Consider the following 27,671-nt stretch of genomic DNA (forward strand, 5'->3'; position numbering starts at 1 on the left):
GGTGATACAGGGAGTTAATGTGTTATTTGCGTGCGGTTTTAATGAGAAGTGCTTTCATTTTTGGACCCCGTGAATTAAAAAAGTGGTTATATTCTAACCAAGTGGTAAAAGTCTTAGTTTTGGACTAGAATGACGTCATAGGGCTATTCTCTTCTTCCAAGGTAGAACATTAAGGGTTGTTTTTCAAGTTTAATTGCTACATAGACGAAGGGTTGTATACACGACATGTAAAAACAACAGTAATAGGGATATTCAGCGTGTTGAGACTTTTAGATCTCCAATCACATTTAATAACGCATGATAGTATCTCAGTCGACGACAAGTCACTTTTCGCACCCCTGTTTTGCCTTCGTACACAATAAGGGCGAAACGCAGCCCAGTGGTAAAGCGCTCGCTTGATGCGCCGTTGGTCTAGGATTGATTCCCGTCGGTGGGCCTATTGGGCTATTTCTCGTTCCACCAGTACACTGCAACTGGTATATCAAAAACCGTGGTATGTGCTATCCTGTATGTGGGATGATGCATATAAAAGATCCATTGCTACTAATGGAAAAATGCCGTAGGTTTCCTCTGTAAGACTATATGTCAAAATTACCAAATGTTTGATATCCAATAGCCAATATTGATAAATCAATGTGCGCTAGTGGTGTCGTTAACCAAAACAAACCTTCTTTTGTAGCAAATCAATGAGTGCTGTGTCGGTTCTAGATATACCGTGTAATATTTACGAAGTAAAATCAGCCGTTGCTCTGACTGGCAGGTATAACTGTTACTGATCATTTGTGCAAATGCCATTATCTATTTTATTACTATACAGTCGTTGGTCTGCATACACTGAAGGCTGAAACTAAAGCAGGGTGCCATAAAAATAAGACTGCGATTTTCCGCAAAAAGAGGTTTCCAAATGTTTCTAATATGCCTTTTTCTTTTAGGAATATTACATGTAAGCTGTCACACTTTTTATTGGTGTACTAGTTAGGTGTGTTGATACGCTGCTTATATCAATTTATTAGAAACTGTTATCAGTATTGGCAGTGTGAACTGATTTGGTTCAACAGAACCTACATAGAAATAATTATTGAAGGGTGTAATTCTTAAGGTCATTGGAATATCTCCACCTTGTTTACACAAATAAATCTGACTTCTGTGCTGTACAACAGGGAATCAAATGAATAATACGATTGGCAACAAATTTTACAAGTTCCATTAACATTCAGCGCACACTGGATTGTGATATACAAGTATGTACCAGGACACGGGTGACTGATCACGTTCACTGACCAGCGACTACCGCGATAGCCTTCAGGCAGGTTAACTATGACTCCGTATGAGAATTTCCGCGTCGGGCAGCCTGCAAGTCCTGTGTTTGGAAATCAGTCCTTGGTAGATGAGATTCATTGTAAACTGTCCCTTCCATGCTGATTTTTGTTTTTATCTATAGAAATATCCACGAAAAGAAGAAACTATGAACTGCAACAGGTTTCTTCTCTATTATTCTATATAACAGATATGACAAATGCTATATGAAATTATTTCTGAAAAAACCAAATATTTCAAAGATGAGAGTCAGACACACAGAGACAGATAGAATAAAATAATCATTCCTATGTCCCTATGTGGGATAGGGCTATTCCACCCGAGGGTACATAATTTGATCTCAGGGACGAGGCTTGCCATATGGGACATAAGAATGATTATTTTTCTCCCATCCACTGAACGAAAATAATTAGTTTTTGCACAAATAGTCCAAAAAGTTAAATATATATTTTTTTCATTATTCAGTAATATAATATTACCATTGAAAAGAACATACTTCAAAATGGTTTATACTAAAAGTATAAACAAAAAATAACACTACATTTTACCTATCACATCGTGTTTCTTGGTTTTGTTGAAATAAATAAAAACATCCTACGCCAAAACTGCTTAGGCCAAGCACACCATTCAATGTTGAATTCATACGCGTTTATTTTTGTCTATAATGTATTATTATTATTATTTATTTTTTATAGTATTTAAACTTTAAAAAAGTAACACCAAACCAAAAGTTTATCAATGAAACTAACACTAAACTGAAATAAACTTTTAAACGACATAACTAATAATAATAACAATGCCATGCAAGACAGATTTATTCCGTACAGGCTGACGTCATGGAATGGGTCTGTCTTGCATGGCTATGGATTGGAGAAACATATAGACAGACATACAAAGACAGTGGCAATCAGACCGAAGAAAAAGAGAAATAGAGAGAAAAATTAAAATAGAAGAAGAAAGAGAAGAGAAGAGAAGAGAAAGAGAAAAGAGAGAGAGAGAGAGAGAGAGAGAGAGAGAGAGAGAGAGAGAGAGAGAGAGAGAGAGAGAGAGAGAGAGAGAGAGAGAGAGAGAGAGAGAGAGAGAGAGAGAGAGAGAGTAGCGGTAGTGGTAGTGGTAGTGGTGGTGGTGGTGAGATATTAAACATACTCGATTATTTTATTAAATAATACAACAAACATGTTTCATACATACAAAAGTGTTAAAACAGCTTTCTTTATTTGCATTAATATGTTAGAATGTTTGTCCCACTGTATAATGTTATAATACACTATCGTTATTCCATTTTAAACTGCTGATTTAATGAACCATAGCTTTCTTATAGCGAACAAAGGTTGTTGTCTGTTCGTGTATGTCCGTCTTTCTTACGTCTGTCCATCCGTTCGCTTTTCTGTTATCCATGTAAATTATTCCATGCTGATTAATCGAAAGATATATTCCTCACTTTGGCACAATGGGTTTGTTGGTGTATGTTAAATTCCATATGTCACATTTACAACCCGTATACTATATCTTCTCTCATATTAATAGTTAATATACAATGGATCGAGCAACACCTGTATTAAGTTATTTCAGTAAATTCCATTAAACGATAACACGAATTATTCCACCTTTTTCGGTTTAGTCCTGTTTTGCTATCATTTACCCAAAACTCTTCCATAATGTCATATAGGACATGACGTCATCATCTTCAAGAACTCTGCGAAAAGAAAACAAAATATTGTAATATAAATAATGTACACTGCTGTGACACGCCATTCAATTTAATTTTATATTACTAATCAGAGACCGTATATTTTATGGTCACTTTTACGGCAATAAATATTAAGTGTATCAAATATAACGGTTTTCTTTGAAACATCAGTATAATAATGCGTCTACAGATGTTACATATATAGCACTAAAATAAATGAACATAACAAGTCTACGATATTAAAATGGAAAATATAAAAGAATGTAAATGATCACATGGAATTTCTTGATTATTGTTTATGGACCTACCGTGCGAAGATGATACATAATACCATGATGATGATGCTTTAACTGTTTATTAAAGTGTCAAATGACAATATACATAACATTATGCAATACAGGCATAAACTATATTGCCACATAGCCTAATTAGGTTTTTTAGATACCTAAAACATTTTATTACATGAATCTAAATATGATGTTACATGATATAAAACTATACATGAAAGACATAACATTAACATATAAATATATCATATTAATGCTTCTAATGATATATTAACATCTACTTTAATACTTCAAAATGTAATACGTCTAAAAATCATATTATAATATGAAATTAAAAATATAACCTGTGATGTCACATTTATGGTAAGTTGAAATTTTTAAAGTTTAAAGTTTACAACTCTGCAATCGTGGAATATTTATACCTAAGAAAGCATTAATTTACGGACAACTTTTAATGGCCTACCATAATTATAGGTTTTCAGTTTATTGTGTTATTGTGACCTTGACATACACGGCCGTTATAATACTGACAATCTATTTGGACATCATAGGTTATTCCCATGGACCTTTCAAATGTGTAACTACCTTCAACACAGGTCTCAGTGGTGTCGTGGTAAAACTATTGGACATAAAGCTGGTAGGTACTTGGTTCGCAGCCCGGTACCGGCTCCCACTCAGAGCGAGTTTTAACGACTCAGTGGGTAGGTGTATGACCACTACACCCTCTTCTCTCTCACTAACCACTAACTGAGATAGCTGAGGTGTGTGTCCAGAACAGCGTGCTTGAACCGTAATTGAATATAAGCACAAACATTTGAATTGAAATGAAATACCTTCAAAATTGACTTTGCCGTCGCCATCGGCGTCAGCTTCTCTGATCATTTCGTTGACCTCGCTGTCGGTGAGGTTCTCCCCCAGGTTGTTCATGACGTGTTTCAGCTCCTGGGCGTTGATGTAGCCGTCCTTGTCCCTGTCGAACACGAGGAACACCTGTCGCATCTCCTCGTCTGTGTCCACTTCACTCATCTTCCCCGCCATCATTGTAAGGAATTCTGGGAAGTCGATGCTGCCATTGCCTGTGTTGGTATAAAGGTATCATATTTTTATATATTGTGGTTTTGAATATGTATTGTGAAGTTGTTGTCTAATGGGAAATGTGCATTATAAAAGTGATTGGTGAAAGAAGTATATTGTTTAGATGCGCAGTATTAGTGATCGTAACATCTATCTAAATGTGTTTTTTTGGGGGGTAAATAATTTGAGTTAGGCTTGACGTAAGAAAAAAATAAAAGCGTTTTGAAAAAAAACCTCAACCCTCCCCACCAAATTTAAAAACAAACAAAAAACAAATCACCTTTTGACTGTCTGCATACCGCCCCATGACTTGTAGGCATCCAATAATGCCCATCTCCCCAGAGTCTTACTAAATCATTGCATAGCCCAAATTTGATATGCATGTCATATGGGAGGAATATGTTTCTTTAATCTTAATAATTAAACTCACCGTCTGTATCTACTTCGTTAATGAGATCGTCTAATTCTGCATCTGTTACATTCTGACCCAGTGACCTCATTACGTATCCCAATTCTTTGGCAGTTATGGAACCATCGCCGTCTGTATCAAACATACTAAATGCTTCTTTAAATTCTGAAACATGAACAAATCAGATAATCTAAACATTCAAAATTCCACCTGTCTTCTAACTTACTGTAAACCACTATATGAATGTATGAATGTTTAACGACACCCCAGCATAAACACACACATCGGCAATTGGGTGTCGACGGAGATAAATACATGGACATGAATAGGATTATTTCCATTAAAAATACAAATTGTGTAATTATGTAAAACACAGTGTGTAAAACACTAAAAAAAGTAGTGTCGGTAATAGAATAAAACTGATTTTCGTCGATTATTTCTTTCATATTAAACTGACCAGTAAATATTTTGCAAATATCTATTTAATGATACTCTACCTAATTTAGCATTTACTTGTTTGGGCTCTCAGTGATGTACAAGGTGGTGTTTACTCTTGAAATTAAAAGAAAGATGTCAGTAAACAGGTGATTTGTGCACTTTATTGGAAAAGACTATAACACATTTTGATCGACAATTTGTATTCTATTTTCGACACTACTAGTTCTTTATTCAAACATTATTCTTTGCATTCAGATTTATCTTTGTTGACGAAAATTAAAAAGGTTTTTTTTTCTTAACGACACCACTAAAGTACATTGATTTATTATCATCAGCTATTGGATATCAAACTTTTGATAATTGTGACATATAGTCTTAGATGGAAAACTCGCTACATTTTTCCATTAGTAGCAAATGCTATTTTATATGCACCATCCTACAGACAGGATAGCACATACCACGGCCTTTGATATATCAGTCGTAGTGCACTGGCTTCCTTCTTTTTTTGAGTACGAAGTATCTTTAAAGCAAGTAGCCCCACATTAGTATCACCTAAGTTTAACACCTGTATACAATTTCAGCCAGACCTATCTTTAAACCATCATCGCCATTACTATCACCATCATCATCATTATGGCCACTACCACAAGGAATATTAATATCAGCAATCACAAACATCATCATCATAATCATAATGACCACCACCACCTCCACCATTATCTGATAACTTCCCATTAGTGTATTTTCTATTGTGTATCAGGTTGATTTGGATAACGGTCAAGGCAGGTAAGTAATAGTTTCTATTTCCACTTATTTTAGGTTAGCTCGCCCGAGATAGTTTGATGGTTGACATTGATAACTGCGAATTATTGGACCATACCTGCTACCTGATCGTCTGTCAGCGTAGAGTAGTCGTGTTTCTTCACGGGGTCAAAGGCACGGCGCTGTAAAGTTATCAAAATTAAACACCTTTACAGTGGCATATAGTCTTAGAAAATAGAGTTTATCAACGAGTGAATTTTATGAAAATATAAGTGAATTAATAATGTTATTATTCAGTAGCAAATATAACACCTAAACACGTTACCGTTATCAGTGTTATCGCATTTGATAAAGTGAATACGAAATCATGTTACATTAAGAACCCGGTGATATGGTCATTAATATTTTATGTACATAATGATAATAATAATTTAAAAAACCCACCAAAAAAAAAAGAAAGAAAAAAAAAGAAAAGAAAATCCGTTTTCTATGTTTTCTCCATTTTCTATTTAATGAACAATTATGTGTCCTTCAATTGGAAAAAATCCAAAACTTAGACACACATTGTGGAAATTAATTTATGATTATTACGAAATCTCACAGACATGTAGAATGTAAAGAATTTTTCTAATAGTATTAATAATTTCACAAAACAAATATCCTATCTGACTTTTATTACTCATAGCTATAAACAGGTGCACTCCTCAGAGTTACCGGAAAACAGCTACACCCCTGAACATAATTTCTTACACACCTGTTGGTGAGAACATCATTGGTTATTTGTGATAATACATACTTGTTAACACATATACGTGCGTTAACATTTTAAAGACATACGATAATACATTTCCTTCCACTGGTTATCCTTGAATGTATACATGTAGTGTATATTTACAGCTATGTGATATAGGTCACCAAGTATATTGTATGAATATAATAGAGGGTCTCGTAAGTTGTCAAACTTGTGCCCAATTCTTTTTTTATTTGTGCAATAAAATATGTTTGCCCAAAAAGGTTATGACTAGGTCACAAATGCCATACTATCCAATGAAAAAACAAAACAACGGTCAAATCGATCACTCAGTGACGTACAAGTTAATTATATGCGAAAGGGCCGTAAATAGGTTTTCGCTGAAAAAGGCATTTAAATTTATTTTAAAACTCTTTTTTTCCCCAGGATATGTAAGAAATAGAATATAATATTCGTATCCGTTAGATACCATTTATCTTACAACTCGTTGTTTAAAAACGTATCCAACTGGCTTTCGCTCATTTGATACGTAAGATAAACGATATCTACGTCTAACGGCCACTCATGTAGTATAATCTATGTGTGTCAAGGGATACTGATTTATAATCTATTATGTAAGGCGCTTGTTTTTATTATTGCGAAGAGACTATAGTAAGTTAAAAATATGTCGAAATTGGAACAAAAATAGTTGATCATTGGCTATTAGATGTTAGACATTTGTAAATTTGACTCGTAGTCTTAGAGGAAACCAGCTGTACTTCCCTACAAACAGGATAGCACATACCACGGCCTTTGATATACCAGTTGGGAAAAACTGTTTGGGACTGGACAAAAGCAATCAGAGAATGGTTCCACCGAGGTGGTTCGATTCTACGACTCGAGCTCCCCAGGCGAGCTAGATTCCGCCCAAAATTGTTTGTTTAACGACACCACTAGAGCGCATTGATTTATTAACCATGGCTATTGAGATCTTTTATATGCACATCCCACAGACAGGGTAGCGCATACCACGGCCTTTGATATACCATTCGTTGTGTACTGGCTGGAGCGAGAAATAGCCCAATGGGTCCACCGCTGGGGATCGATCCCAGATCGACTGCGCATCAGGCAAACTCTTTACCACTGAGCTACGTTCCGCTTCATCTCAGGATATATGCGACATTGCTTGGAATAAAGGCGCAGTGGTTTCCATCCTGAGATTAAACCGACGAGGTGCACGAGCGTGGATGAACTCTCATCCCTCACAAACGAAAGTCTGGTGACAAATTCTCAAGAACAAACGGAATAATCAATAGAACTGTGTAAGGATATGCTAATTACGTGATATGTGTATAACAATAGCTTAATTTTATTTATCTTTAGCTACGTGCTAACTGATAAAAAATTATTTAACAGTAAATAACTGAGCTACACATGTACGAAAAAACCCAAACAACTTACCATGCTGACAAGGGGGCGTGATCTTCTTCCGGTTTGACAAAAGTCGGCCTCTTAATTAACTAGGGTTTAATAACTCAGAGGAAATATTCTCACACGTTTTGACAACTCGGAAACACAATTTCAAGTCAATATTTTCTCCTCTTCGATTTTCTACGATTAGCTTGTAGTTTGTATAACTTGTTTTTATCCCCTGAACAATTGTTGTGTCAGACTGGATGCGAAAAGAGACACAGTAAATACGCAGCGTTGAGTTTACCCCTGGTTAACAGCATATCGTTTACATGTCTAGAAATACACGCGGAGACAAACATTTGATTCAGTGGAACACGGTGTGTATTGTCCTGTTGTAACTAATCACAGTCGTTGTAACTAATCAGAGTCGAGGGTCAGTCTATTTACGTGTTGTTTACGAACAAAAGGATGATAACAGTTGTATGTCTCAACAGATAAAGACAGTTATGTGGATCAATGTGAATGTATGCATCTGTGTATGTAGAGATGTATGAATATCTAGGGTGTAACATATGTGGCTAAAACTCCTACCTGCAGCGTATCAATCGACATAAACGCCACGGATATAAATACTACCACCCCTCACACTAAAAGTGAATCAGAAAAAATTGGGGGTCAAGCTGCTTGTTTCTGAGAGAACGGGTAGCGTCTATGACTACCCTAGTTCCGCACAAAATTCGAGTACTTTTCTTTGCAGGTACCCCATACATGTTTCAAGCACAAGGCTACTTGATACATTGGTACTGGATGAAATAAAATTGCATATTTGTTTGTACCCAAATGAAACTATTATTTTTTACAACCAACACACTCACATTTATAACCAATCACAGGGCTTGTGGTGTTCACTTCTCTATCAAAAGTTCGGTGCACCTCCAACTTTGGCCCAGCCGGAAGTTATTTGGTTTAGTACTACCTATACAGGGGTCGAAATTGTTACAAATTCTTCCGGCCCGAATCAAAACGTGTCGGACTAGACATTATTGACTCAAACTAATGTTTGAATATAATTCCTGGTCCAACAGGGAAAAAAACATCTGATCTATATATTGTATGTCTGTCGGGTTTGGCTAGAACATACGTAGATATTAATGCACGGGCATAGGGGATAAAAATCCATTTTGGCCTTACAAATTATCTCAATTGAAAAAAGAATGCTCAGTTAACCGATGATATGTGTGGGGCCTACAAACCACGCGGTTACACCTCGACGTATATGTCTATCTGTCTGTCTGTATGTGTGTGTATTTGTGTATGTCAGTGTGTATGTGTGTATGTATGTATGAATGTGTGTATGTATGTATGAATGTGTGTATGTATGTATGTATGTATGTATGTATGTATGTATATATATATATATATATATATATATATATATATATATATCTCATCCAGATCACAAAGAAAAGGACACCCTACCCGATATCAACAACAATAGCCGCAGCAGCAACAGCAGCAGCAGCGATAACAACAACAACAAAAGTCACTATGAATATGATCGTACAGTATTTATTACTAAAAGCGTGTATGTGTGGGATCTTACAGTCTTAAGCCCGTTTAATTATGATTATGGATTCTACAGACTCATGCTCAGCTCATGAACTTGACGGTTCTCCATACTTTTCCTAAAATCATGACAGGGTACCAGTCTACAGATCTCATATATACCATCTGTGGAGCTGAATATTTTCAATTAATAGGTGTCTTTGACCTTTAAAAATAAATCACCTTCACAAGCACATCCGCACAAAAAAAGCAGGTACACATACATGTACGCACACACACGCACACCGCCCACGCACGCACTCACACAAACACATACACACACTATTGTAAACTATTTATTACTGAAATATGGACTGTCGGCCATGTCTTTTTAAATGTTAGTGATATTAGAAACGCTTATAAAGAATATAAAATTAAATTTTATTACATTTTGTTTATCGTTTTGGGAGATAAGTTAGTACGTATATTTGGTGTTTCTAAGCAGAATCACATTCATTTGTTTCCGGTACAATCACAACAAAACCAGTGTATTTTGTGGTGTAGTTCTACCAGTAGACTTCTGTGACCAACTGAGAAGCTGGATCCAGTTTGGTCTGTAAGTAGCACGCTATTGGCTCATGGATAACACAAATTCTGAAAAACAAAGTTATTTGAAATACCTGGTAAGATCAATGAATACATGTATTAGAGTACAGATATAACACTGTTGTATTTTTGTTTCTAATTCTTAACACATGCCTGGAGAAAACGTTTACTTAAACATATAGCAATCCACATTAATAAAGTATTACTGTTTTAACACGCTTACAAAATTAATCTAACTACTAGTATATATGTTGCATATAATTATATTGTGCGGTGTATTCGCGGAGACTGTCCTGTTTTATTCACCAGGGAGTACAGATGTTGTTTACGAATCATTTCGTAATACTAGTACCACATAGTGATGGTGATAGGCTGATAGTACCACATAGTGATGGTGATAGGCTGATAGTACCACATAGTGATGGTGATAGGCTGATAGTACCACATAGTGATGGTGATAGGCTGATAGTACCACATAGTGATGGTGATAGGCTGATAGCTAAAAGCCAACATTTGGAATTCGACAACTTTAAAAAAATGACATAGTCTCGACTCTCGACCTGGGCCCTGTTCCACAAAGCGATCTTAGCCCTGAGATCAACTTAAGTGCATAAGGTAGCTATGCGCCTAAGGTAATCTTAGGGCTAAGATCGCTTCGTGGAACGGGGCCCTGGCCAAACTATAGTCCGTCCCATCATTCTATAAAACTGATGGGTTTTTTGGTAAATAATTTCAGTTTGGCTTGATGTAAGAAGAAAAGTAAAAGTGTTTTGGAAATAATAAAAACATACTATATGTGTGTGCAACTTACAAACTAAATAAATAATATGTAGTAAATTCCATGGCACGAAAATCGGCGTTTTCTGTTGGACAGACTATAGTTGTGAAACTTATTTGTTTGGAATATAGCAAGCCCACTTGAATATATATTATCATCTTCAATGATACAAGTAACTTATGGGATGTTCGTCTTGCCAGTTGCTTCTGTCAGGGACATATCACTATTCTAATATTAAAAGAAAGAAAGAAAGATAGAGAACAAGAAACATAAAGAAACGGGCTGTACCTGTCCTGGTCCCGTTCTACGAAGCGATCTTAGCGCTAAGATCACATTAAGTGCATAACTACCATAAGCACATAAGGTGACCTTAGCACTTTGATCGCTTTGTGGGACGGGTCCTGGGCGGAAGAGTTGCCTAAGTCAACACTTGCGCCCATGACAGGCGTGCGCTACAACTACTTGTTCTGAACGCGCACGTTAATTATTTTGATCCTTGATCCTTGATATACATATATATATATATTTGTTAAATTAGGACTCTAATTCCTAACTGACCTTCGTAGTTGATGAATCCCGTGCCGTCGAGGTCGGCCTGTCTGATGAGTTCGTCCACCTCGACGTCGTCGAGACAGTCGCCCATGGAGGTGAGCACTCTGCGCATGTCGGCCACGCTGACGAAGCCGTTATTGTCCGGGTCGAAGATCTTAAAGTACTTGATGACGTCTTGGTCAGAGTCAGGAGGCCGCATCCGGCGACTCATGGTCTTCACGAACTGTTTGAAACTAATCTGGTCTTTACCTAGTTGTGAAATAAAAACACACAGTTCACACCCCACGGAGAACGTCATGAAGTGGCAGTAAGGGTAGAGGTGCATACATATAAATAGAGAGTGCTGTTTGTTACGGATAATTAATCGTTGATTAAACATGTACTGGGAAGTTGTTAAAATCATTTTATTTCATGCCTAGCATTTTGTCGATCCGACGCCATATAACCGTATTTAAAATGTGTTGAGTGAGACATTAAATAAAGCACTTCTTTCTTTCTTTCATTCATTTTCGCGTTTATATTCAATTAAGGTTGAACACACACTGTTATAAACACACACACTTCAACTATCTGGGCTGTCTGTACAGGATAAGAGTTGATGTTTAATAGTTAGTTGTTAGTGACAGAGAAGTTGGTATAGTTGCCTTACACTCCCCATTGAGCCATTAAACACACTCTGGTTAGGAGCTGGTTCCGGGGTTGACTACCAAGTGAGTGGAGTTGGATAGGAAAAGACAACATACGTTTTTCACGTCTTAAACCGAAGGTCAACATTGACAGTAAATAAAACCCTATTAAATAAACAGCATCAAAACATTTAACTTAATATTCTTCCCTGCAGCTTTGTAAGTTAAGCGTCCTATTAATAGGACACTACATCATAAGAATGTGCGTAAGGAGTGGGTGAGATACGACCCTTGACTGGGGAAGATGTTTTTTCATAACACCACAACCTGTTGTTTATTCGCTTCTGACGACGGGTATATCAAAGACCGTGGTATGTCCTGTCTGTAATAAAGTGCACATAAAAGAGACCTTGCTGCATTATCCGTGGGAGTAGCTTATGCGGCGGCCGTTGGTTTCCTCTTTGTATATGAATTTCGACAACGTGTCTAAATAGCTATATGTTAGACGCAAAACAGCTGTAGGTAAAATTGTGCTGAGGTGTTGGTAAATACATATTGATTTCATTTTCCTGTTTGCTACTATACAGATAAATAACGATAACAATGTTGTTTTGCCTTGAATGATTTGTGTCATGAGCACAACAGGCTGTGACACTCAGAGGTAAACAAACGTCATTGTATTACGAGTTTCACGATCCAGTACTTCTGGGTTAATATGTTCAGTGTATATCTTTAAAAACATGTTTTGTCGCAAACTAGTCAACAGCTATATTGGAGATAAAGGGGAAATTAAAACGTAGAACACAGTAGGCCTATATCTCCTTGGTACACCGTACCATGCCGTGTGATATCATTCAACACCGCGCCACACAGTGATAGAACTACTGTACCCCACCACCGTAGAGTCACATTCAATCAAATCCATTAAAAGCAAAACATATTATATATTGTAGCATGCTGTCCAAATCATATTCGTCGCGTTGACAAATTATAATTATGTGTAGAAAAAATACTTTTCAGAGATATTATATTAGGTCTGTTGAATTGTATAACGTGGCTAAAGTGAGATTAAATACGGAAACGTTTCGCTAATATAAGACTAATATAGTACTGGCGAAATGAATATGCTCGTGTATCTATCACACGAAAAACACAATAACCTTGATATACTGAACGCAAAAAGAAACGCGAATATAGGTTCCAGCTGTATCTTTAATTTTTCAGTTAATTTGTTTTTAAAAAGGGATAAACACATATTGATATTCAGGAAAATTATAGGTTGATATACTGTGAATTGAATGTTTATAATCAAGTAAACCTATTCTAATAACACAATAAAGATAATCCAGATTTGCTTTTCTTTTCTTGTTCAGTGTACTATGTATGAAGTCTGCGCGGTCCGTGTAGGATCTGGCTCAGTCGATAAAGCGCTCGCCTGGGACGCTTTGTTCAAAGGATCGAATCCACTCAGTGGACCGTTTCTTATTTCGTTTTTCCGTTTCAACCAATACCCTAAATTTAACATTTCAAAGGTCGTGGTGTCCTGCCTGTGCAAAGGTGCATATAAAAGATCCCTTGCTGCTAATTGAAAAATGAAGTGGGTTTTGTCGGAATTACCACATACTTGATATTCAGTAGCCGATACATCAGTGTGATATAGTGGTGTCTCTAAACAAACAAACATTAACTTTCAGTACTGTGCAGACATTTCAATTTGGACATATTAATAATGTTGTGGGTTCATTAAGAAAAGTAAAAAAAATATATGTATCTGTTTAACAAAACCGACCAGATGTTTTAATCAATAATTTCTCAGTTTTAACCATATATATATGTAATACAGCCATCGTGATAAGATGCCTACATTAGCCACATAAGCTACATGTTTTGTGGTAGCAGCAATGGCTATCTCACAAGTAATCTTTGTGGTAGCAGCAAGGGGTCTCTTACAAGTAATCTTTGTGGTAGCAGCAAGGGGTCTCTTACAAGTAATCTTTGCGGTAGCAGCAAGGGGTCTCTAACAAGTAATCTTTGTGGTAGCAGCAAGGGGTCTCTTACAAGTAATCTTTGTGGTAGCAGCAAGGGGCCTCTTACAAGTAATCTTTGTGGTAGCAGCAAGGGGTCTCTTACAAGTAATCTTTGTGGTAGCAGCAATGGCTATCTCACAAGTAATCTTTGTGGTAGCAGCAAGGGGTCTCTTACAAGTAATCTTTGTGGTAGCAGCAAGGGGCCTCTTACAAGTAATCTTTGTGGTAGCAGCAAGGGGTCTCTTACAAATAATCTTTGTGGTAGCAGCAATGGCTATCTCACAAGTAATCTTTGTGGTAGCAGCAATGGCTATCTCACAAGTAATCTTTGTGGTAGCAGCAAGGGGTCTCTTACAAGTAATCTTTGTGGTAGCAGCAAGGGGTCTCTTACAAGTAATCTTTGCGGTAGCAGCAAGGGGTCTCTAACAAGTAATCTTTGTGGTAGCAGCAAGGGGTCTCTTACAAGTAATCTTTGTGGTAGCAGCAAGGGGCCTCTTACAAGTAATCTTTGTGGTAGCAGCAAGGGGTCTCTTACAAGTAATCTTTGTGGTAGCAGCAATGGCTATCTCACAAGTAATCTTTGTGGTAGCAGCAAGGGGTCTCTTACAAGTAATCTTTGTGGTAGCAGCAAGGGGCCTCTTACAAGTAATCTTTGTGGTAGCAGCAAGGGGTCTCTTACAAATAATCTTTGTGGTAGCAGCAATGGCTATCTCACAAGTAATCTTTGTGGTAGCAGCAAGGGGTCTCTTACAAGTAATCTTTGTGGTAGCAGCAAGGGGTCTCTTACAAGTAATCTTTGTGGTAGCAGCAATGGCTATCTCACAAGTAATCTTTGTGGTAGCAGTAAGGGGTCTCTAACAAGTAATCTTTGTGGTAGCAGCAAGGGGTCTCTTACAAGTAATCTTTGTGGTAGCAGCAAGTGTCCTCTTACAAGTAATCTTTGTGGTAGCAGCAAGGGGTCTCTTACAAGTAATCTTTGTGGTAGCAGCAAGGGGTCTCTAACAAGTAATCTTTGTGGTAGCAGCAAGGGGTCTCTTACAAGTAATCTTTGTGGTAGCAGCAAGGGGTCTCTAACAAGTAATCTTTGTGGTAGCAGCAAGGGGTCTCTTACAAGTAATCTTTGTGGTAGCAGCAAGTGGCCTCTTACAAGTAATCTTTGTGGTAGCAGCAAGGGGTCTCTTACAAGTAATCTTTGTGGTAGCAGCAAGGGGTCTCTTACAAGTAATCTTTGTGGTAGTAGCAATGGCTATCTCACAAGTAATCTTTGTGGTAGCAGCAAGGGGTCTCTTACAAGTAATCTTTGTGGTAGCAGCAAGGGGTCTCTTACAAGTAATCTTTGTGGTAGCAGCAAGGGGTCTCTTACAAGTAATCTTTGTGGTAGCAGCAATGGCTATCTCACAAGTAATCATTGTGGTAGCAGCAAGGGGTCTCTTACAAGTAATCGTTGTGGTAGCAGCAAGGGGTCTCTTACAAGTAATCTTTGTGGTAGCAGCAAGGGGTCTCTTACAAGTAATCTTTGTGGTAGCAGCAAGGGGTCTCAAACAAGTAATCTTTGTGGTAGCAGCAAGGGGTCTCTTACAAGTAATCTTTGTGGTAGCAGCAAGGGGTCTCTTACAAGTAATCTTTGTGGTAGCAGCAATGGCTATCTCACAAGTAATCTTTGTGGTAGCAGCAAGGGGTCTCTTACAAGTAATCTTTGTGGTAGCAGCAAGGGGTCTCTTACAAGTAATCTTTGTGGTAGTAGCAATGGCTATCTCACAAGTAATCTTTGTGGTAGCAGCAAGGGGTCTCTTACAAGTAATCTTTGTGGTAGCAGCAAGGGTAATCTTTGTGGTAGCAGCAAGGGGTATCTTACAAGTAATCTTTGTGGTAGCAGCAATGGCTATCTCACAAGTAATCTTTGTGGTAGCAGCAAGGGGTCTCTTACAAGTAATCTTTGTGGTAGCAGCAAGGGGTCTCTTACAAGTAATCTTTGTGGTAGCAGCAAGGGGTCTCTTACAAGTAATCTTTGTGGTAGCAGCAATGGCTATCTCACAAGTAATCTTTGTGGTAGCAGCAAGGGGTCTCTTACAAGTAATCTTTGTGGTAGCAGCAAGGGGTCTCTTACAAGTAATCTTTGTGGTAGCAGCAAGGGGTCTCTTACAAGTAATCTTTGTGGTAGCAGCAATGGCTATCTCACAAGTAATCTTTGTGGTAGCAGCAAGGGGTCTCTTACAAGTAATCTTTGTGGTAGCAGCAAGGGGTCTCTTACAAGTAATCTTTGTGGTAGCAGCAAGGGGTCTCAAGTAATCTACAAAGTAATCTTTGTGGTAGCAGCAAGGGGTCTCTTACAAGTAATCTTTGTGGTAGCAGCAAAGGGTCTCTTACAAGTAATCTTTGTGGTAGCAGCAATGGCTATCTCACAAGTAATCTTTGTGGTAGCAGCAAGGGGTATCTTACAAGTAATCTTTGTGGTAGCAGCAAGGGGTCTCTTACAAGTAATCGCTGTGGTAGCAGCAAGGGGTCTCTTACAAGTAATCTTTGTGGTAGCAGCAATGGCTATCTCACAAGTAATCTTTGTGGTAGCAGCAAGGGGTCTCTTACAAGTAATCTTTGTGGTAGCAGCAAGGGGTCTCTTACAAGTAATCTTTGTGGTAGCAGCAATGGCTATCTCACAAGTAATCTTTGTGGTAGCAGCAAGGGGTCTCTTACAAGTAATCTTTGTGGTAGCAGCAATGGGTATCTTACAAGTAATCTTTGTGGTAGCAGCAAGGGGTCTCTTACAAGTAATCTTTGTGGTAGCAACAAGTGGCCTCTTACAAGTAATCTTTGTGGTAGCAGCAAGTGTCCTCTTACAAGTAATCTTTGTGGTAGCAGCAAAGGGTCTCTTACAAGTAATCTTTGTGGTAGCAGCAAGTAAAGTAATCTTGTGGTAGCAGCAAGGGGTATCTTACAAGTAATCTTTGTGGTAGCAGCAAGGGGTCTCTTACAAGTAATCGCTGTGGTAGCAGCAAGGGGTCTCTTACAAGTAATCTTTGTGGTAGCAGCAATGGCTATCTCACAAGTAATCTTTGTGGTAGCAGCAAGGGGTCTCTTACAAGTAATCTTTGTGGTAGCAGCAAGGGGTCTCTTACAAGTAATCTTTGTGGTAGCAGCAAGGGGTCTCTTACAAGTAATCTTTGTGGTAGCAGCAAGGGGTCTCTTACAAGTAATCTTTGTGGTAGCAGCAATGGCTATCTCACAAGTAATCTTTGTGGTAGCAACAAGGGGTCTCTTACAAGTAATCTTTGTGGTAGCAACAAGTGGCCTCTTACAAGTAATCTTTGTGGTAGCAACAAGGTGTCTCTTACAAGTAATCTTTGTGGTAGCAGCAAGGGGTCTCTTACAAGTAATCTTTGTGGTAGCAGCAAGGGGTCTCTTACAAGTAATCTTTGTGTTAGCAGCAATGGCTATCTCACAAGTAATCTTTGTGGTAGCAGCAAGGGGTATCTTACAAGTAATCTTTGTGGTAGCAGCAAGTGGCCTCTTACAAGTAATCTTTGTGGTAGCAACAAGGGGTCTCTTACAAGTAATCTTTGTGGTAGCAGCAAGGGGTCTCTTACAAGTAATGTGTAAACATTACAACAGATGGCGGTTTAAAAGTCGTGGAACGCTGGTTGCAACTGAGATTGCTCGAACTTGTTGAGAGCCAAGACTAAAGGATTAGTAAAAGTATTTTGCATAGATTGAGTAATCCACGACTGAATGTATCAGTAATTAGTAATCCAGCGCTGGCAGTTTCCTGCACCAAACAGTGGAATATATCCTGCATAGATAAAGGTAACAGACCACCATTTGTCGTGTCGTTACTTGTTGTAGCAGCAATATAGTGCGGTTTAGGAAATAGTTCCTCATAAAACAAATACTACACAATTCTGATATGCTTTTTGAAATCTCTTTGGTTGACCTCTGTATTATTTAAATAAGCCATTGGTTTGAAGATATTTGTTATTTGTAGTAGTAACTGATAACAATTGTGCAATTGATATAGTGTTACTTGTATAACAGCAACACAAGGCGCTACTCAGGCATGAGGGCTGTTAACTGAAAAAGTTCGTGGTTGATCTATGTTGATTTTTAACACAGTATATGCCAGTTGATAGCACTTACTAAAATTAGTAGTCACATGACCCTCTCGACAGTGTTGTATTTTTCACAGAATATATTCTGACGTAAAAATTGTATTGAACTGCACGGAGTAATTAATGGAGGTGTGTCACCTAAGGCTTGTTTTATTTATCTACAGCACTAAACACATTGATTAATTATTAAGTATTGGATGTCAGAGGAAATCAATGCTACATTTTTAAATATTATCTTTAAAATGCATTTTCCCACATACAGTATGTCGCACACCTCGGAGTATGATAGAACAGTTGTGGAACACCAGTTAGTACGGGAATAACCAATGAGTCTGTCGAGTGAATTCGATCCTAGGACCCAAGTACTTTAGGCGAACGCTCTATCGACTGAGCTAGACTCCACCATCACATATCCTGCATACAATCAGTAAGCTAAACATGCTAATAGTATTCTGCATAGATTCAAATGATTTACGAATGTGTAAAACAAATCACAAACACTGCAACATCTCATAATACATTTTTTATTAGGTTATACATTCCATAATAATGATAATAAATACACAGGACTACGATCAATGAGTTGTTGTAGGCATGTGATGTCCGACATTTGCAGAGTATTGTGTAGGAGGAGAAATGAGTATCAAATATAAACAGTAAAACTCTTGGATTATCTGTGGTAACGAAAACATGTCCATAAAAACGAATATCATTAAAACATTTTGGAAATCCGATTTCTCTAATAGAACGATAGTCCCGCCTATACTACATCCTTCTGAACCACGTGGAAGATATATTATAATTAACTTCAGTGCAAACATCAGTTTTTTTCAATGCTGCTTTACACAATATCACAGACTGCCTTCAAGTGATGACATTAGACAAATACCCTGTCCCCCTGTCGACGACTGGTTATTAACTTGGAGGATTCATCATTTTTACAAACTCTGAAATTAAAAAGAAAAGAAAGACGTAAATATTTAAATAAAAGACATAAATTCCAAATATGATGAAAAGGCAAGATGACGGTAACGTGAAATGAAACAATCTTCGTTCCATTGGGTATAAATATTTTTTAAAATATAAAATGCATACAAACATTAATGTTCTCTTATTTCAATAATGCATTGAATGATGGTGATTGATTCAGTGGTGGGCTTTTAATAAGACATTCATAAAACAGTGTCATCTAAACATTACGCATCTACCGTGAGATAAGGACATGCAATAATGTATCTTTTGATGTTATTACTTTCATTTATTTAAGAAATGCTTATCAGTGGGTATTATCTCTATCTCATTTCTGGATTGTTAGAATTATTTGACATGCATTTTATTAGCGGCGGATTCTAAAACTTTTGTGCAAAACACTTTTGTTTAAAAAAGCAGTGTGGGTGAATAAACGTAAAAGCTATAGCCTATGTTCATGACAAAACGCTATTTTAACATATGACGTGCGACAAATTAAAATATGAAATTTTTTCCTATCAGTAGACGACAGTTCCTTGTGTTAATCTACGTGTATATATCCGGTGTGATTCATATACGTTTGCTACAACCTTACAAATCAGCCTACGCCCCGTGAAATTACTAATATTTTCATATGTCTGCTTACAGTACTTTCGCTTAACACAATACAGTTCTCAGTAACAGAAACAGAGGTGATATTCACTGACCCTTTTGCATAGTATATAAATAAACTCCGGTATTCTTTTATTGATTAACACTAGTATTGTAACAGTTTGGCATTCTCCTAACCCTATCCTGTAATCATATTTCGGTGGAAGCCTAAGGTCTCACTACACAGTTCACGTCCTGGTGAGAGTTCATTCATCATCGTCCAGCATAGTCCCCATTTGTGGCATATGTTGTGGTTCACATATTCACTTCTAGTAATTGGGGAAGGATGAAAACGTTGGAGTTTGCCAATGTTATTTTGTAATATTTGACCTTTTGATCATGAGTGTACCGCAGAACAGGCGGCCAGTATGAATCGGTTCCTCCAACGATACTACAGCCAGCTACGATCATATAGCAAAACAAAAACCACTGAGATGTAAATGCTGTCATTTCTCGAGTGAAAATAAATGCTTATATAATATATATTTATTGGCAATCTTTGAAGTTGGGCAATTTAACATAGATTTCAATGGCAGATGACAACTGTGTAGTGAGACATAAGATGGATATTTGTAATACTGTGAAACACAAATACTAGTTCTCTGGAACCCATGCCATATTATACTCTTAATATCTAACGAACACCCCCCCCCCCCCCCCCCCCCCCCCCCCCCCCCCCCAGCTCCCCCCCACAAAAAAAAAACACACCCACAAAACAAAACAACAACAACGACAACAAAAAACAAACAAAAACAAAACATCTACACCCCCCCAAACAAAGAAACAACAACATAATACACCACAAAATAAACCCAAAAATCAAAACAAACAAAATATCCACCGTAACAACATCACCACCACCATCATCAACAACAACAACAACAACAACAAAAAGAAAACCCCAAAACAAACAACCAAACTAAACAAAAATCAAACAAACAAACAAACAAAAAACCCAAAGAACAACAAAACCCCCAACAAAAACAACCCAAACCTAAATATCTGACAGACTTCCCCTCACCTTCGTAATTAACCTGTCCTTCTCGAAATCTAAATATCTGACAGACTTCCCCTCACCTTCGTAATTAACCTGTCCTTCTCGAAATCTAAATACTAGTATCTGACAGACTTCCCCTCACCTTCGTAATTAACCTGTCCGTCTCCGTCCGTGTCGGCCTCTTTGATCATCTCGTCCACCTCCTCGTCCGTGAGTTTCTCACCCAGGTTAGTCATCACGTGACGCAGCTCGGCGGCGCTGATCAGGCCGTTCCCGTCCTTGTCGAACACTCGGAACGCCTCTCGGATCTCCTCCTCCGAGTCCGTGTCCTTCATCTTCCGGGACATCATCGTGAGAAACTCGTCGAAGTCGATTGTACCATTGCCTAGATCAAGGAATCCAAACTCGTCAAACACTGGACGTACAGTCAAATCAGTGTGCTAGTTACGTCAGGGTAGATTACAAATTTGATTGGTTGGTGAAAGATTTGAATTTGTTGGTTTTTTAGGGGATTTTGTAAATTAATTGGTTGAATTTTTTAGGATAAATATTTATGGGTCAGCCAAAGGAAACAATTTTATGTAAGCCATTCAGTTAAACTTCATTTGAAAGAAAGCAAACGGGAAATTAAATGGAGATGCTTATTATTTGCATTGGTCGGGGTAGCAGGTTTAACTGTATGTCTAGTATTTGATTGCAAAAATTAAACACAAAATGGAATATAAGTTTGGATTCCTTTGGCTTGTACATTTATAGTTTCAAACGCGCTTGGAATTAAACAATCCCGACGAGCAAATGCTTGGTAAAGAAAGGAAATGTTTTATTTAACGACGCACTCAACACATTTTATTTACAGTTACATGGCGTCGGACATATACTTAAGGACCACACAAATATTAGGAGAGGAAACCCGCTGTAGCCACTTCATGAGCTACTCTTTTCAGTTAGCAGCAAGGGATATTTTATATGCACCCATCCCCCAGACAGGATAACACATACCACGGCCTTTGATATGCCAGTCGTGGTGCACTGGACAGAGTGAGAAATAGCCCAAATGGGTCTACTGACGGGGATCGATCCCAATCCGACAGTGCATCAAACGAACGCTTTATCACTGGACTGGATTGTTGAGGTCAAAGAAGCTCAAAGATGGGAGAAACTGCCAGATTGGGAATATATAAAAAAATTAATGCATTCACCTGCTAAATCTCAAGTTCTAAAGACTTTTGTGATCAGACAGTACAATGATGTTATTTACTATTTAAAAAACACAGCCGCCATGAAAGGTGTCGTGAACAGGGAACATTGGCGTCCACCTCAGTGGTTTCTTATCGCTCTATGATAAATCATGACACACTATTGCAGTAGTTTCTAATAAATTATGTTTGTTCACCTTTCATTTTTCGTTTACCAAACTGGGCGCAAAGAGTTCGTGTGGGCAATATCACAACGATTAAGCTGCACTACATTTTTATTATCACTTTGAGTTACGATTCACAACCCACGCCATTAACAGCATGACTAACGACCAGACATGTGAAACCGATTCTTAATTTGTCTAATTAACGTATTATTTACTGCAATGCGTATTCATTTCAGTGGATGTCCTGGTGGCTATAAAATCAAAATGGCTGACCTGGATACCAGGAAACTAAGGACTGCGTTCAACTGCAGCGAACAATACTAATGGGACGGAACATAACCCAGTGGTAAAGCGCTCGCCCAGTGCATGGTCGGTCTAGAATCGACCCTCGTCGGTGGGTCCATCGGGCTATTTCTCGTTCCAGCCAGTGCTAAACAACTGGTCTAACAAATGTCGTGCTATGCATTATCCTGAATGTTGGAGGATGCATATAAAATATCCCTTGTTGCTAATCAGAAAGAGTATCCCACAGCGTGGCAGCAGCGGGTTTCCTCTCTCAGTATATGTGTGATCCGTAACCATATGTCTGACGCCATATAACCGAGTGCGTCATTAAATAAAACATTTCTTTCACAAACGATGCATTTGGTTCAGGATGAAGTCATTTGGTATAACGTGTTGCGTAAAAACAGTCTAGCGAGCGTTGTTCTGCTTTCTCTGGCGTAAGACTGTCATTGGTTGCACTAATTGACAGCCACGTTAACGTTCGCCAGGTTGGTTCTCTGTGTGCTCATTCGTCTTAACATAAAGCGGAAAAAAACCCCACAATTGTTATAGCGATCGTTATCCGGACCGGCTTCCTGAACTCGACCCAGTGCGTCAGTACTGACGCTGTGGTACATGCTGCTCTGCTATCCAGACACGACATATAAAACATAATAGGTGTTATGGTATCAATGGTTGTGTCTGTCGGTTTGAAGCTGATAGCTGAAGAGTTTGGTCAAACATAGCGATGGAGGGCGGGACGTAGCCCAGTGGTAAAATGTGCGACAGAAGGGCTGTTTCTGGTTCCAGCCAGTACACCACAACTGGTATATTAAAGGCCGTGGCATATGCTATCCTGTCTGTGAGGCGGTGCATATAAAAGATTCCTGGCTACTAATGGAAAAATGTAGCGGGTTCACATCCAATAGCCGATGCTTAGTCAATCATTGTGCTCTCTCGTTAAACATAATAAACTTTAACCTTTTTCTTGTCTGTATGAAAGTGGATACAAAAGAACACTTGCAGCTAACTGGTAGCAGAAGAAAGTGTCTAAGTGTGTTTATTCTCTAACACTAACGCTTTCATGTCTTACAAAGATTGACAAACAAGGAATATGTTTTGCATACCCAGTGCAGCGTGCTCGAACATGTTAGTACGAACATACAGTACCTTGTTTTTGTTCATCATCAGGGTATTCAGGGTGCTGAGAACCATACTAAAAAGACACAGCTAAGAGCCCAGGGGCCTAATTCACAAAGCATTCTCTGTGTAAGTCTTTTAGCATTGCACTGCAAGACCGCAAAGTTGCGAGAGTTTAGTGAATTAGGCCCCTGGTTTAGAATGAACGAACGTTCTATCGCCTCTTTTAAGTGAAAGAACAGACTTGCTTTGATACAATTTATTAGTCCGTGAAGAAAACTAACTTCGTACATAAAACACACACTTACTTCCATTCACCACATCACAAACCGTCAATTTAACTTAAAAGGTTCAGGATACGCATCATGCCACAAGTTTCCTTGCGATGTTATCTAATACAACACTGTCAGTATCAAGTTGCTGACGCAGACGTCAGCGGTGTAGTGGTTAAGCCATGTGACGTAAGGCTGGTAGGTATCGGGTTAGTATCCGTGTGTCTGTTTCCATGCAGAGTAAGTTGAAATGTTGAAATAAGAGCTGTGCAGTCTCAACATCGACTTCTGTCTCACTAACTGCTAGGAACTAACCCATGTCCTGGACATACAGCCCAGATAGCTGAGGTGTGTGTGTATTAAGAACAGCATGCTTGACTCTTAATTGGATATATGCACGGAAATAAAGTTAAAACGAATGAATGAATGAATGAATGAATGAACAAAGGAAGGAATGAAAGAAAGGACGAATGAATGAACGAACAAATTAATGAATGGATTAATGAAAGAAATAACAAAGGAATGAAGGAAAAAACCGAATGAATGAATGAACGAATAAATGAATGCATAGCTGAATGAAAGAATGAACAGAGGAATGTAGGAAGAGAAAGAACGAATGAATGAATAAGTGGATTAATGAAAGAATGAACACATGAATGAATGAAAAAAAGAAAGAAAGAATTAACGAACCAAATAATGAATGAATGTTGGTGACTCGGTATCAAGGAATCCCGGTACCTATAGTGATTACTTGGCGCAATGAAAATAATTGAGCAGCTAACGTAGAACAAATGCACGAGATGTGAACATTGGTATTAAACGAAACACAATTTTAAAATATATGCTAAAATCATTCCATAGACCTAATGAGCCAAATGAAAATGAAGTGAAGTTTTATTTTTATTATACAGATGTTAGAGTCCTCTGTACTGGAAATGAAGTGAAGTTTTATTTTTATTATACAGATGTTAGAGTCCTCTGTACTGAAAATGAAGTGAAGTTTTATTTTTATTATACAGATGTTAGAGTCCTGTACTGGAAATGCCTACGGTGGACGTTTGGCTAAAACAAGCATTTTTCTTAGCCCTACTTACCATCTGCATCTACTTCGTTGATCATGTCTTGTAATTCGGCTTCTGTTGGATTCTGACCTAGTGACCTCATCACGGTTCCCAACTCTTTTGTTGTGATGGTGCCGTCGCCATCTTTGTCAAACAGACTGAACGCCTCTTTGAATTCTGTAAACCAAATATCAGTATTGCGTTAATACAAAATGTTTTTGTTCTTTATCCGAATACATTAGACAAATACAGTGAAAACACAAATTTTGATTTTTGTTTTTACAGTATGCTTTGTTTCAAGACACCACTAGAGCACAATGGCTACTGCACGTCAAAGATTTCGCAAATTTCACATATAGCCATAGAGCGGGAACCCGCTACATTGTTTTCCATTAGTAGCAAGGGATCTTTTATATGCACCATCCCACACACAGGAAAGCACATACCACAACCTTTGGTATACCAGTCGTGGTGCACTGACTAGAGAGAGAGAAATAGCCCAATGGGCCCACCGACGAGGCTCGATCCTAAACAAACCGGCCTCGGTGGCGTCGTGGCAGGCCATCGGTCTACAGGCTGGTAGGTACTGGGTTCGGATCCCAGTCGAGGCATGGGATTTTTAATCCAGATACCGACTCCAAACCTTGAGTGAGTGCTCCGCAAGGCTGAATGGGTAGGTGTAAACCACTTGCACCGACCAGTGATCCATAACTGGTTCAACAAAGGCCATGGTTTGTGCGACAGCGGGTTTCTTCTAAAAACAGTGTCAGAATGACCATATGTTTGACGTCCAATAGCCGATGATAAGATAAAAAATCAATGTGCTCTAGCGGCGTCGTTAAATAAAACAAACTTTACTTTTTACTTTTACGATCCTAAACTGACAGCGCATCAGGCGAGCGCTTCACCACTGAGCTACGTCCCGCCCTGATTTAGATTTGTTAACAGCTTGGTAATAGCAAAATTAGAAAACGTACACAACTGATCTACCCACAACAGTAGAACAAACGTCCACAACTGATCTACCCACAACAGTTAGAACAAACGTCCACAACTGATCTACCCACAACAGTTAGAACACACGTCCACAACTGATCTACCCACAACAGTTAGAACAAACGTCCACAACTGATCTACCCACAACAGTTAGAACAAACGTCAACAACTGATCTACCCACAACAGTTAGAACACACGTCCACAACTGATCTACCCACAACAGTTAGAACAAACGTCCACAACTGATCTACCCACAACAGTTAGAACAAACGTCCACAACTGATCTACCCACAACAGTTAGAACAAACGTCCACAACTGATCTACCCACAACAGTAGAACAAACGTCCACAACTGATCTACCCACAACAGTAGAACAAACGTCCACAACTGATCTACCCACAACAGTAGAACAAACGTCAACAACTGATCTACCCACAACAGTTAGAACAAACGTCAACAACTGATCTACCCACAACAGTTAGAACACACGTCCACAACTGATCTACCCACAACAGTTAGAACAAACGTCCACAACTGATCTACCCACAACAGTTAGAACAAACGTCCACAACTGATCTACCCACAACAGTTAGAACAAACGTCCACAACTGATCTACCCACAACAGTAGAACAAACGTCCACAACTGATCTACCCACAACAGTAGAACAAACGTCCACAACTGATCTACCCACAACAGTTAGAACAAACGTCAACAACTGATCTACCCACAACAGTTAGAACAAACGTCAACAACTGATCTACCCACAACAGTTAGAACACACGTCCACAACTGATCTACCCACAACAGTTAGAACAAACGTACACAACTGATCTACCCACAACAGTAGAACAAACGTCCACAACTGATCTACCCACAACAGTAGAACAAACGTCCACAACTGATCTACCCACAACAGTTAGAACAAACGTCAACAACTGATCTACCCACAACAGTTAGAACACACGTCCACAACTGATCTACCCACAACAGTTAGAACAAACGTACACAACTGATCTACCCACAACAGTAGAACAAACGTCCACAACTAGGTAAGGATTGAAAATCAGTACTAGTATTCTACACTGAATTTTGTCACCTTAGAAAGATCTGAAAATTGACCAAACTATCTATTCTGCTCCAGAATTAGGTAACTTTAAGATTCATTAAAACACATTATATATTCTACAGTGAAGTAAAACTGAGATCCTGAGTATATTTTTAATATTTAAAAGTTTAATACAGATGACGCGCCACTCCTTGATATCCTTTTGATTTTATTTACAATGTAGGTTAGACGTAAAAGCATTTTTTTTTTAAATTGGCACCTTGTGGCGGTACGTCACTGTGAAATATTCATGTAAGAGATTATTTTGCCTTTAACTTCTTATTGCTGAACTGCTAGAGTGAAAATCTTTCTTCGCCGATATACTAGTATATGAAGTCTACAGTCGATAAAAATAAGACGATGTTGACAATGCCCCCCCCCCCCCCCTTGTATCCGCTGATACACTCGTTTATTAAGGTTGTAGATCTGTTTGAATTTGCATTAGCATATTTTTATTATGGTAAGCTTTGTTTTTGTAAATATTATTAAAGACTT

General features: G+C 38.3%; 1 protein-coding gene across 1 annotated transcript in view; it reads right to left on the bottom strand.

Annotated features, from left to right (window-relative positions):
- Nucleotides 1–27,671, bottom strand: part of LOC121371609 (calmodulin-like protein 12) — a 47,382-nt gene that overhangs the window by 11,348 nt on the left and 8,363 nt on the right. Inside the window, exons 3-6 of the mRNA XM_041497625.1 lie at nt 25,105–25,248; nt 21,114–21,356; nt 4,799–4,942; nt 4,225–4,370 (exon numbers count right to left, since the gene is read on the bottom strand). Coding sequence (XP_041353559.1) covers nt 4,225–4,370; nt 4,799–4,942; nt 21,114–21,356; nt 25,105–25,248 — 677 coding nt within the window. The remainder of the gene's footprint in view (nt 1–4,224; nt 4,371–4,798; nt 4,943–21,113; nt 21,357–25,104; nt 25,249–27,671) is intronic.

Source organism: Gigantopelta aegis, chromosome 4, assembly GCF_016097555.1.
Source record: "Gigantopelta aegis isolate Gae_Host chromosome 4, Gae_host_genome, whole genome shotgun sequence".
Taxonomy (NCBI): domain Eukaryota; kingdom Metazoa; phylum Mollusca; class Gastropoda; order Neomphalida; family Peltospiridae; genus Gigantopelta; species Gigantopelta aegis.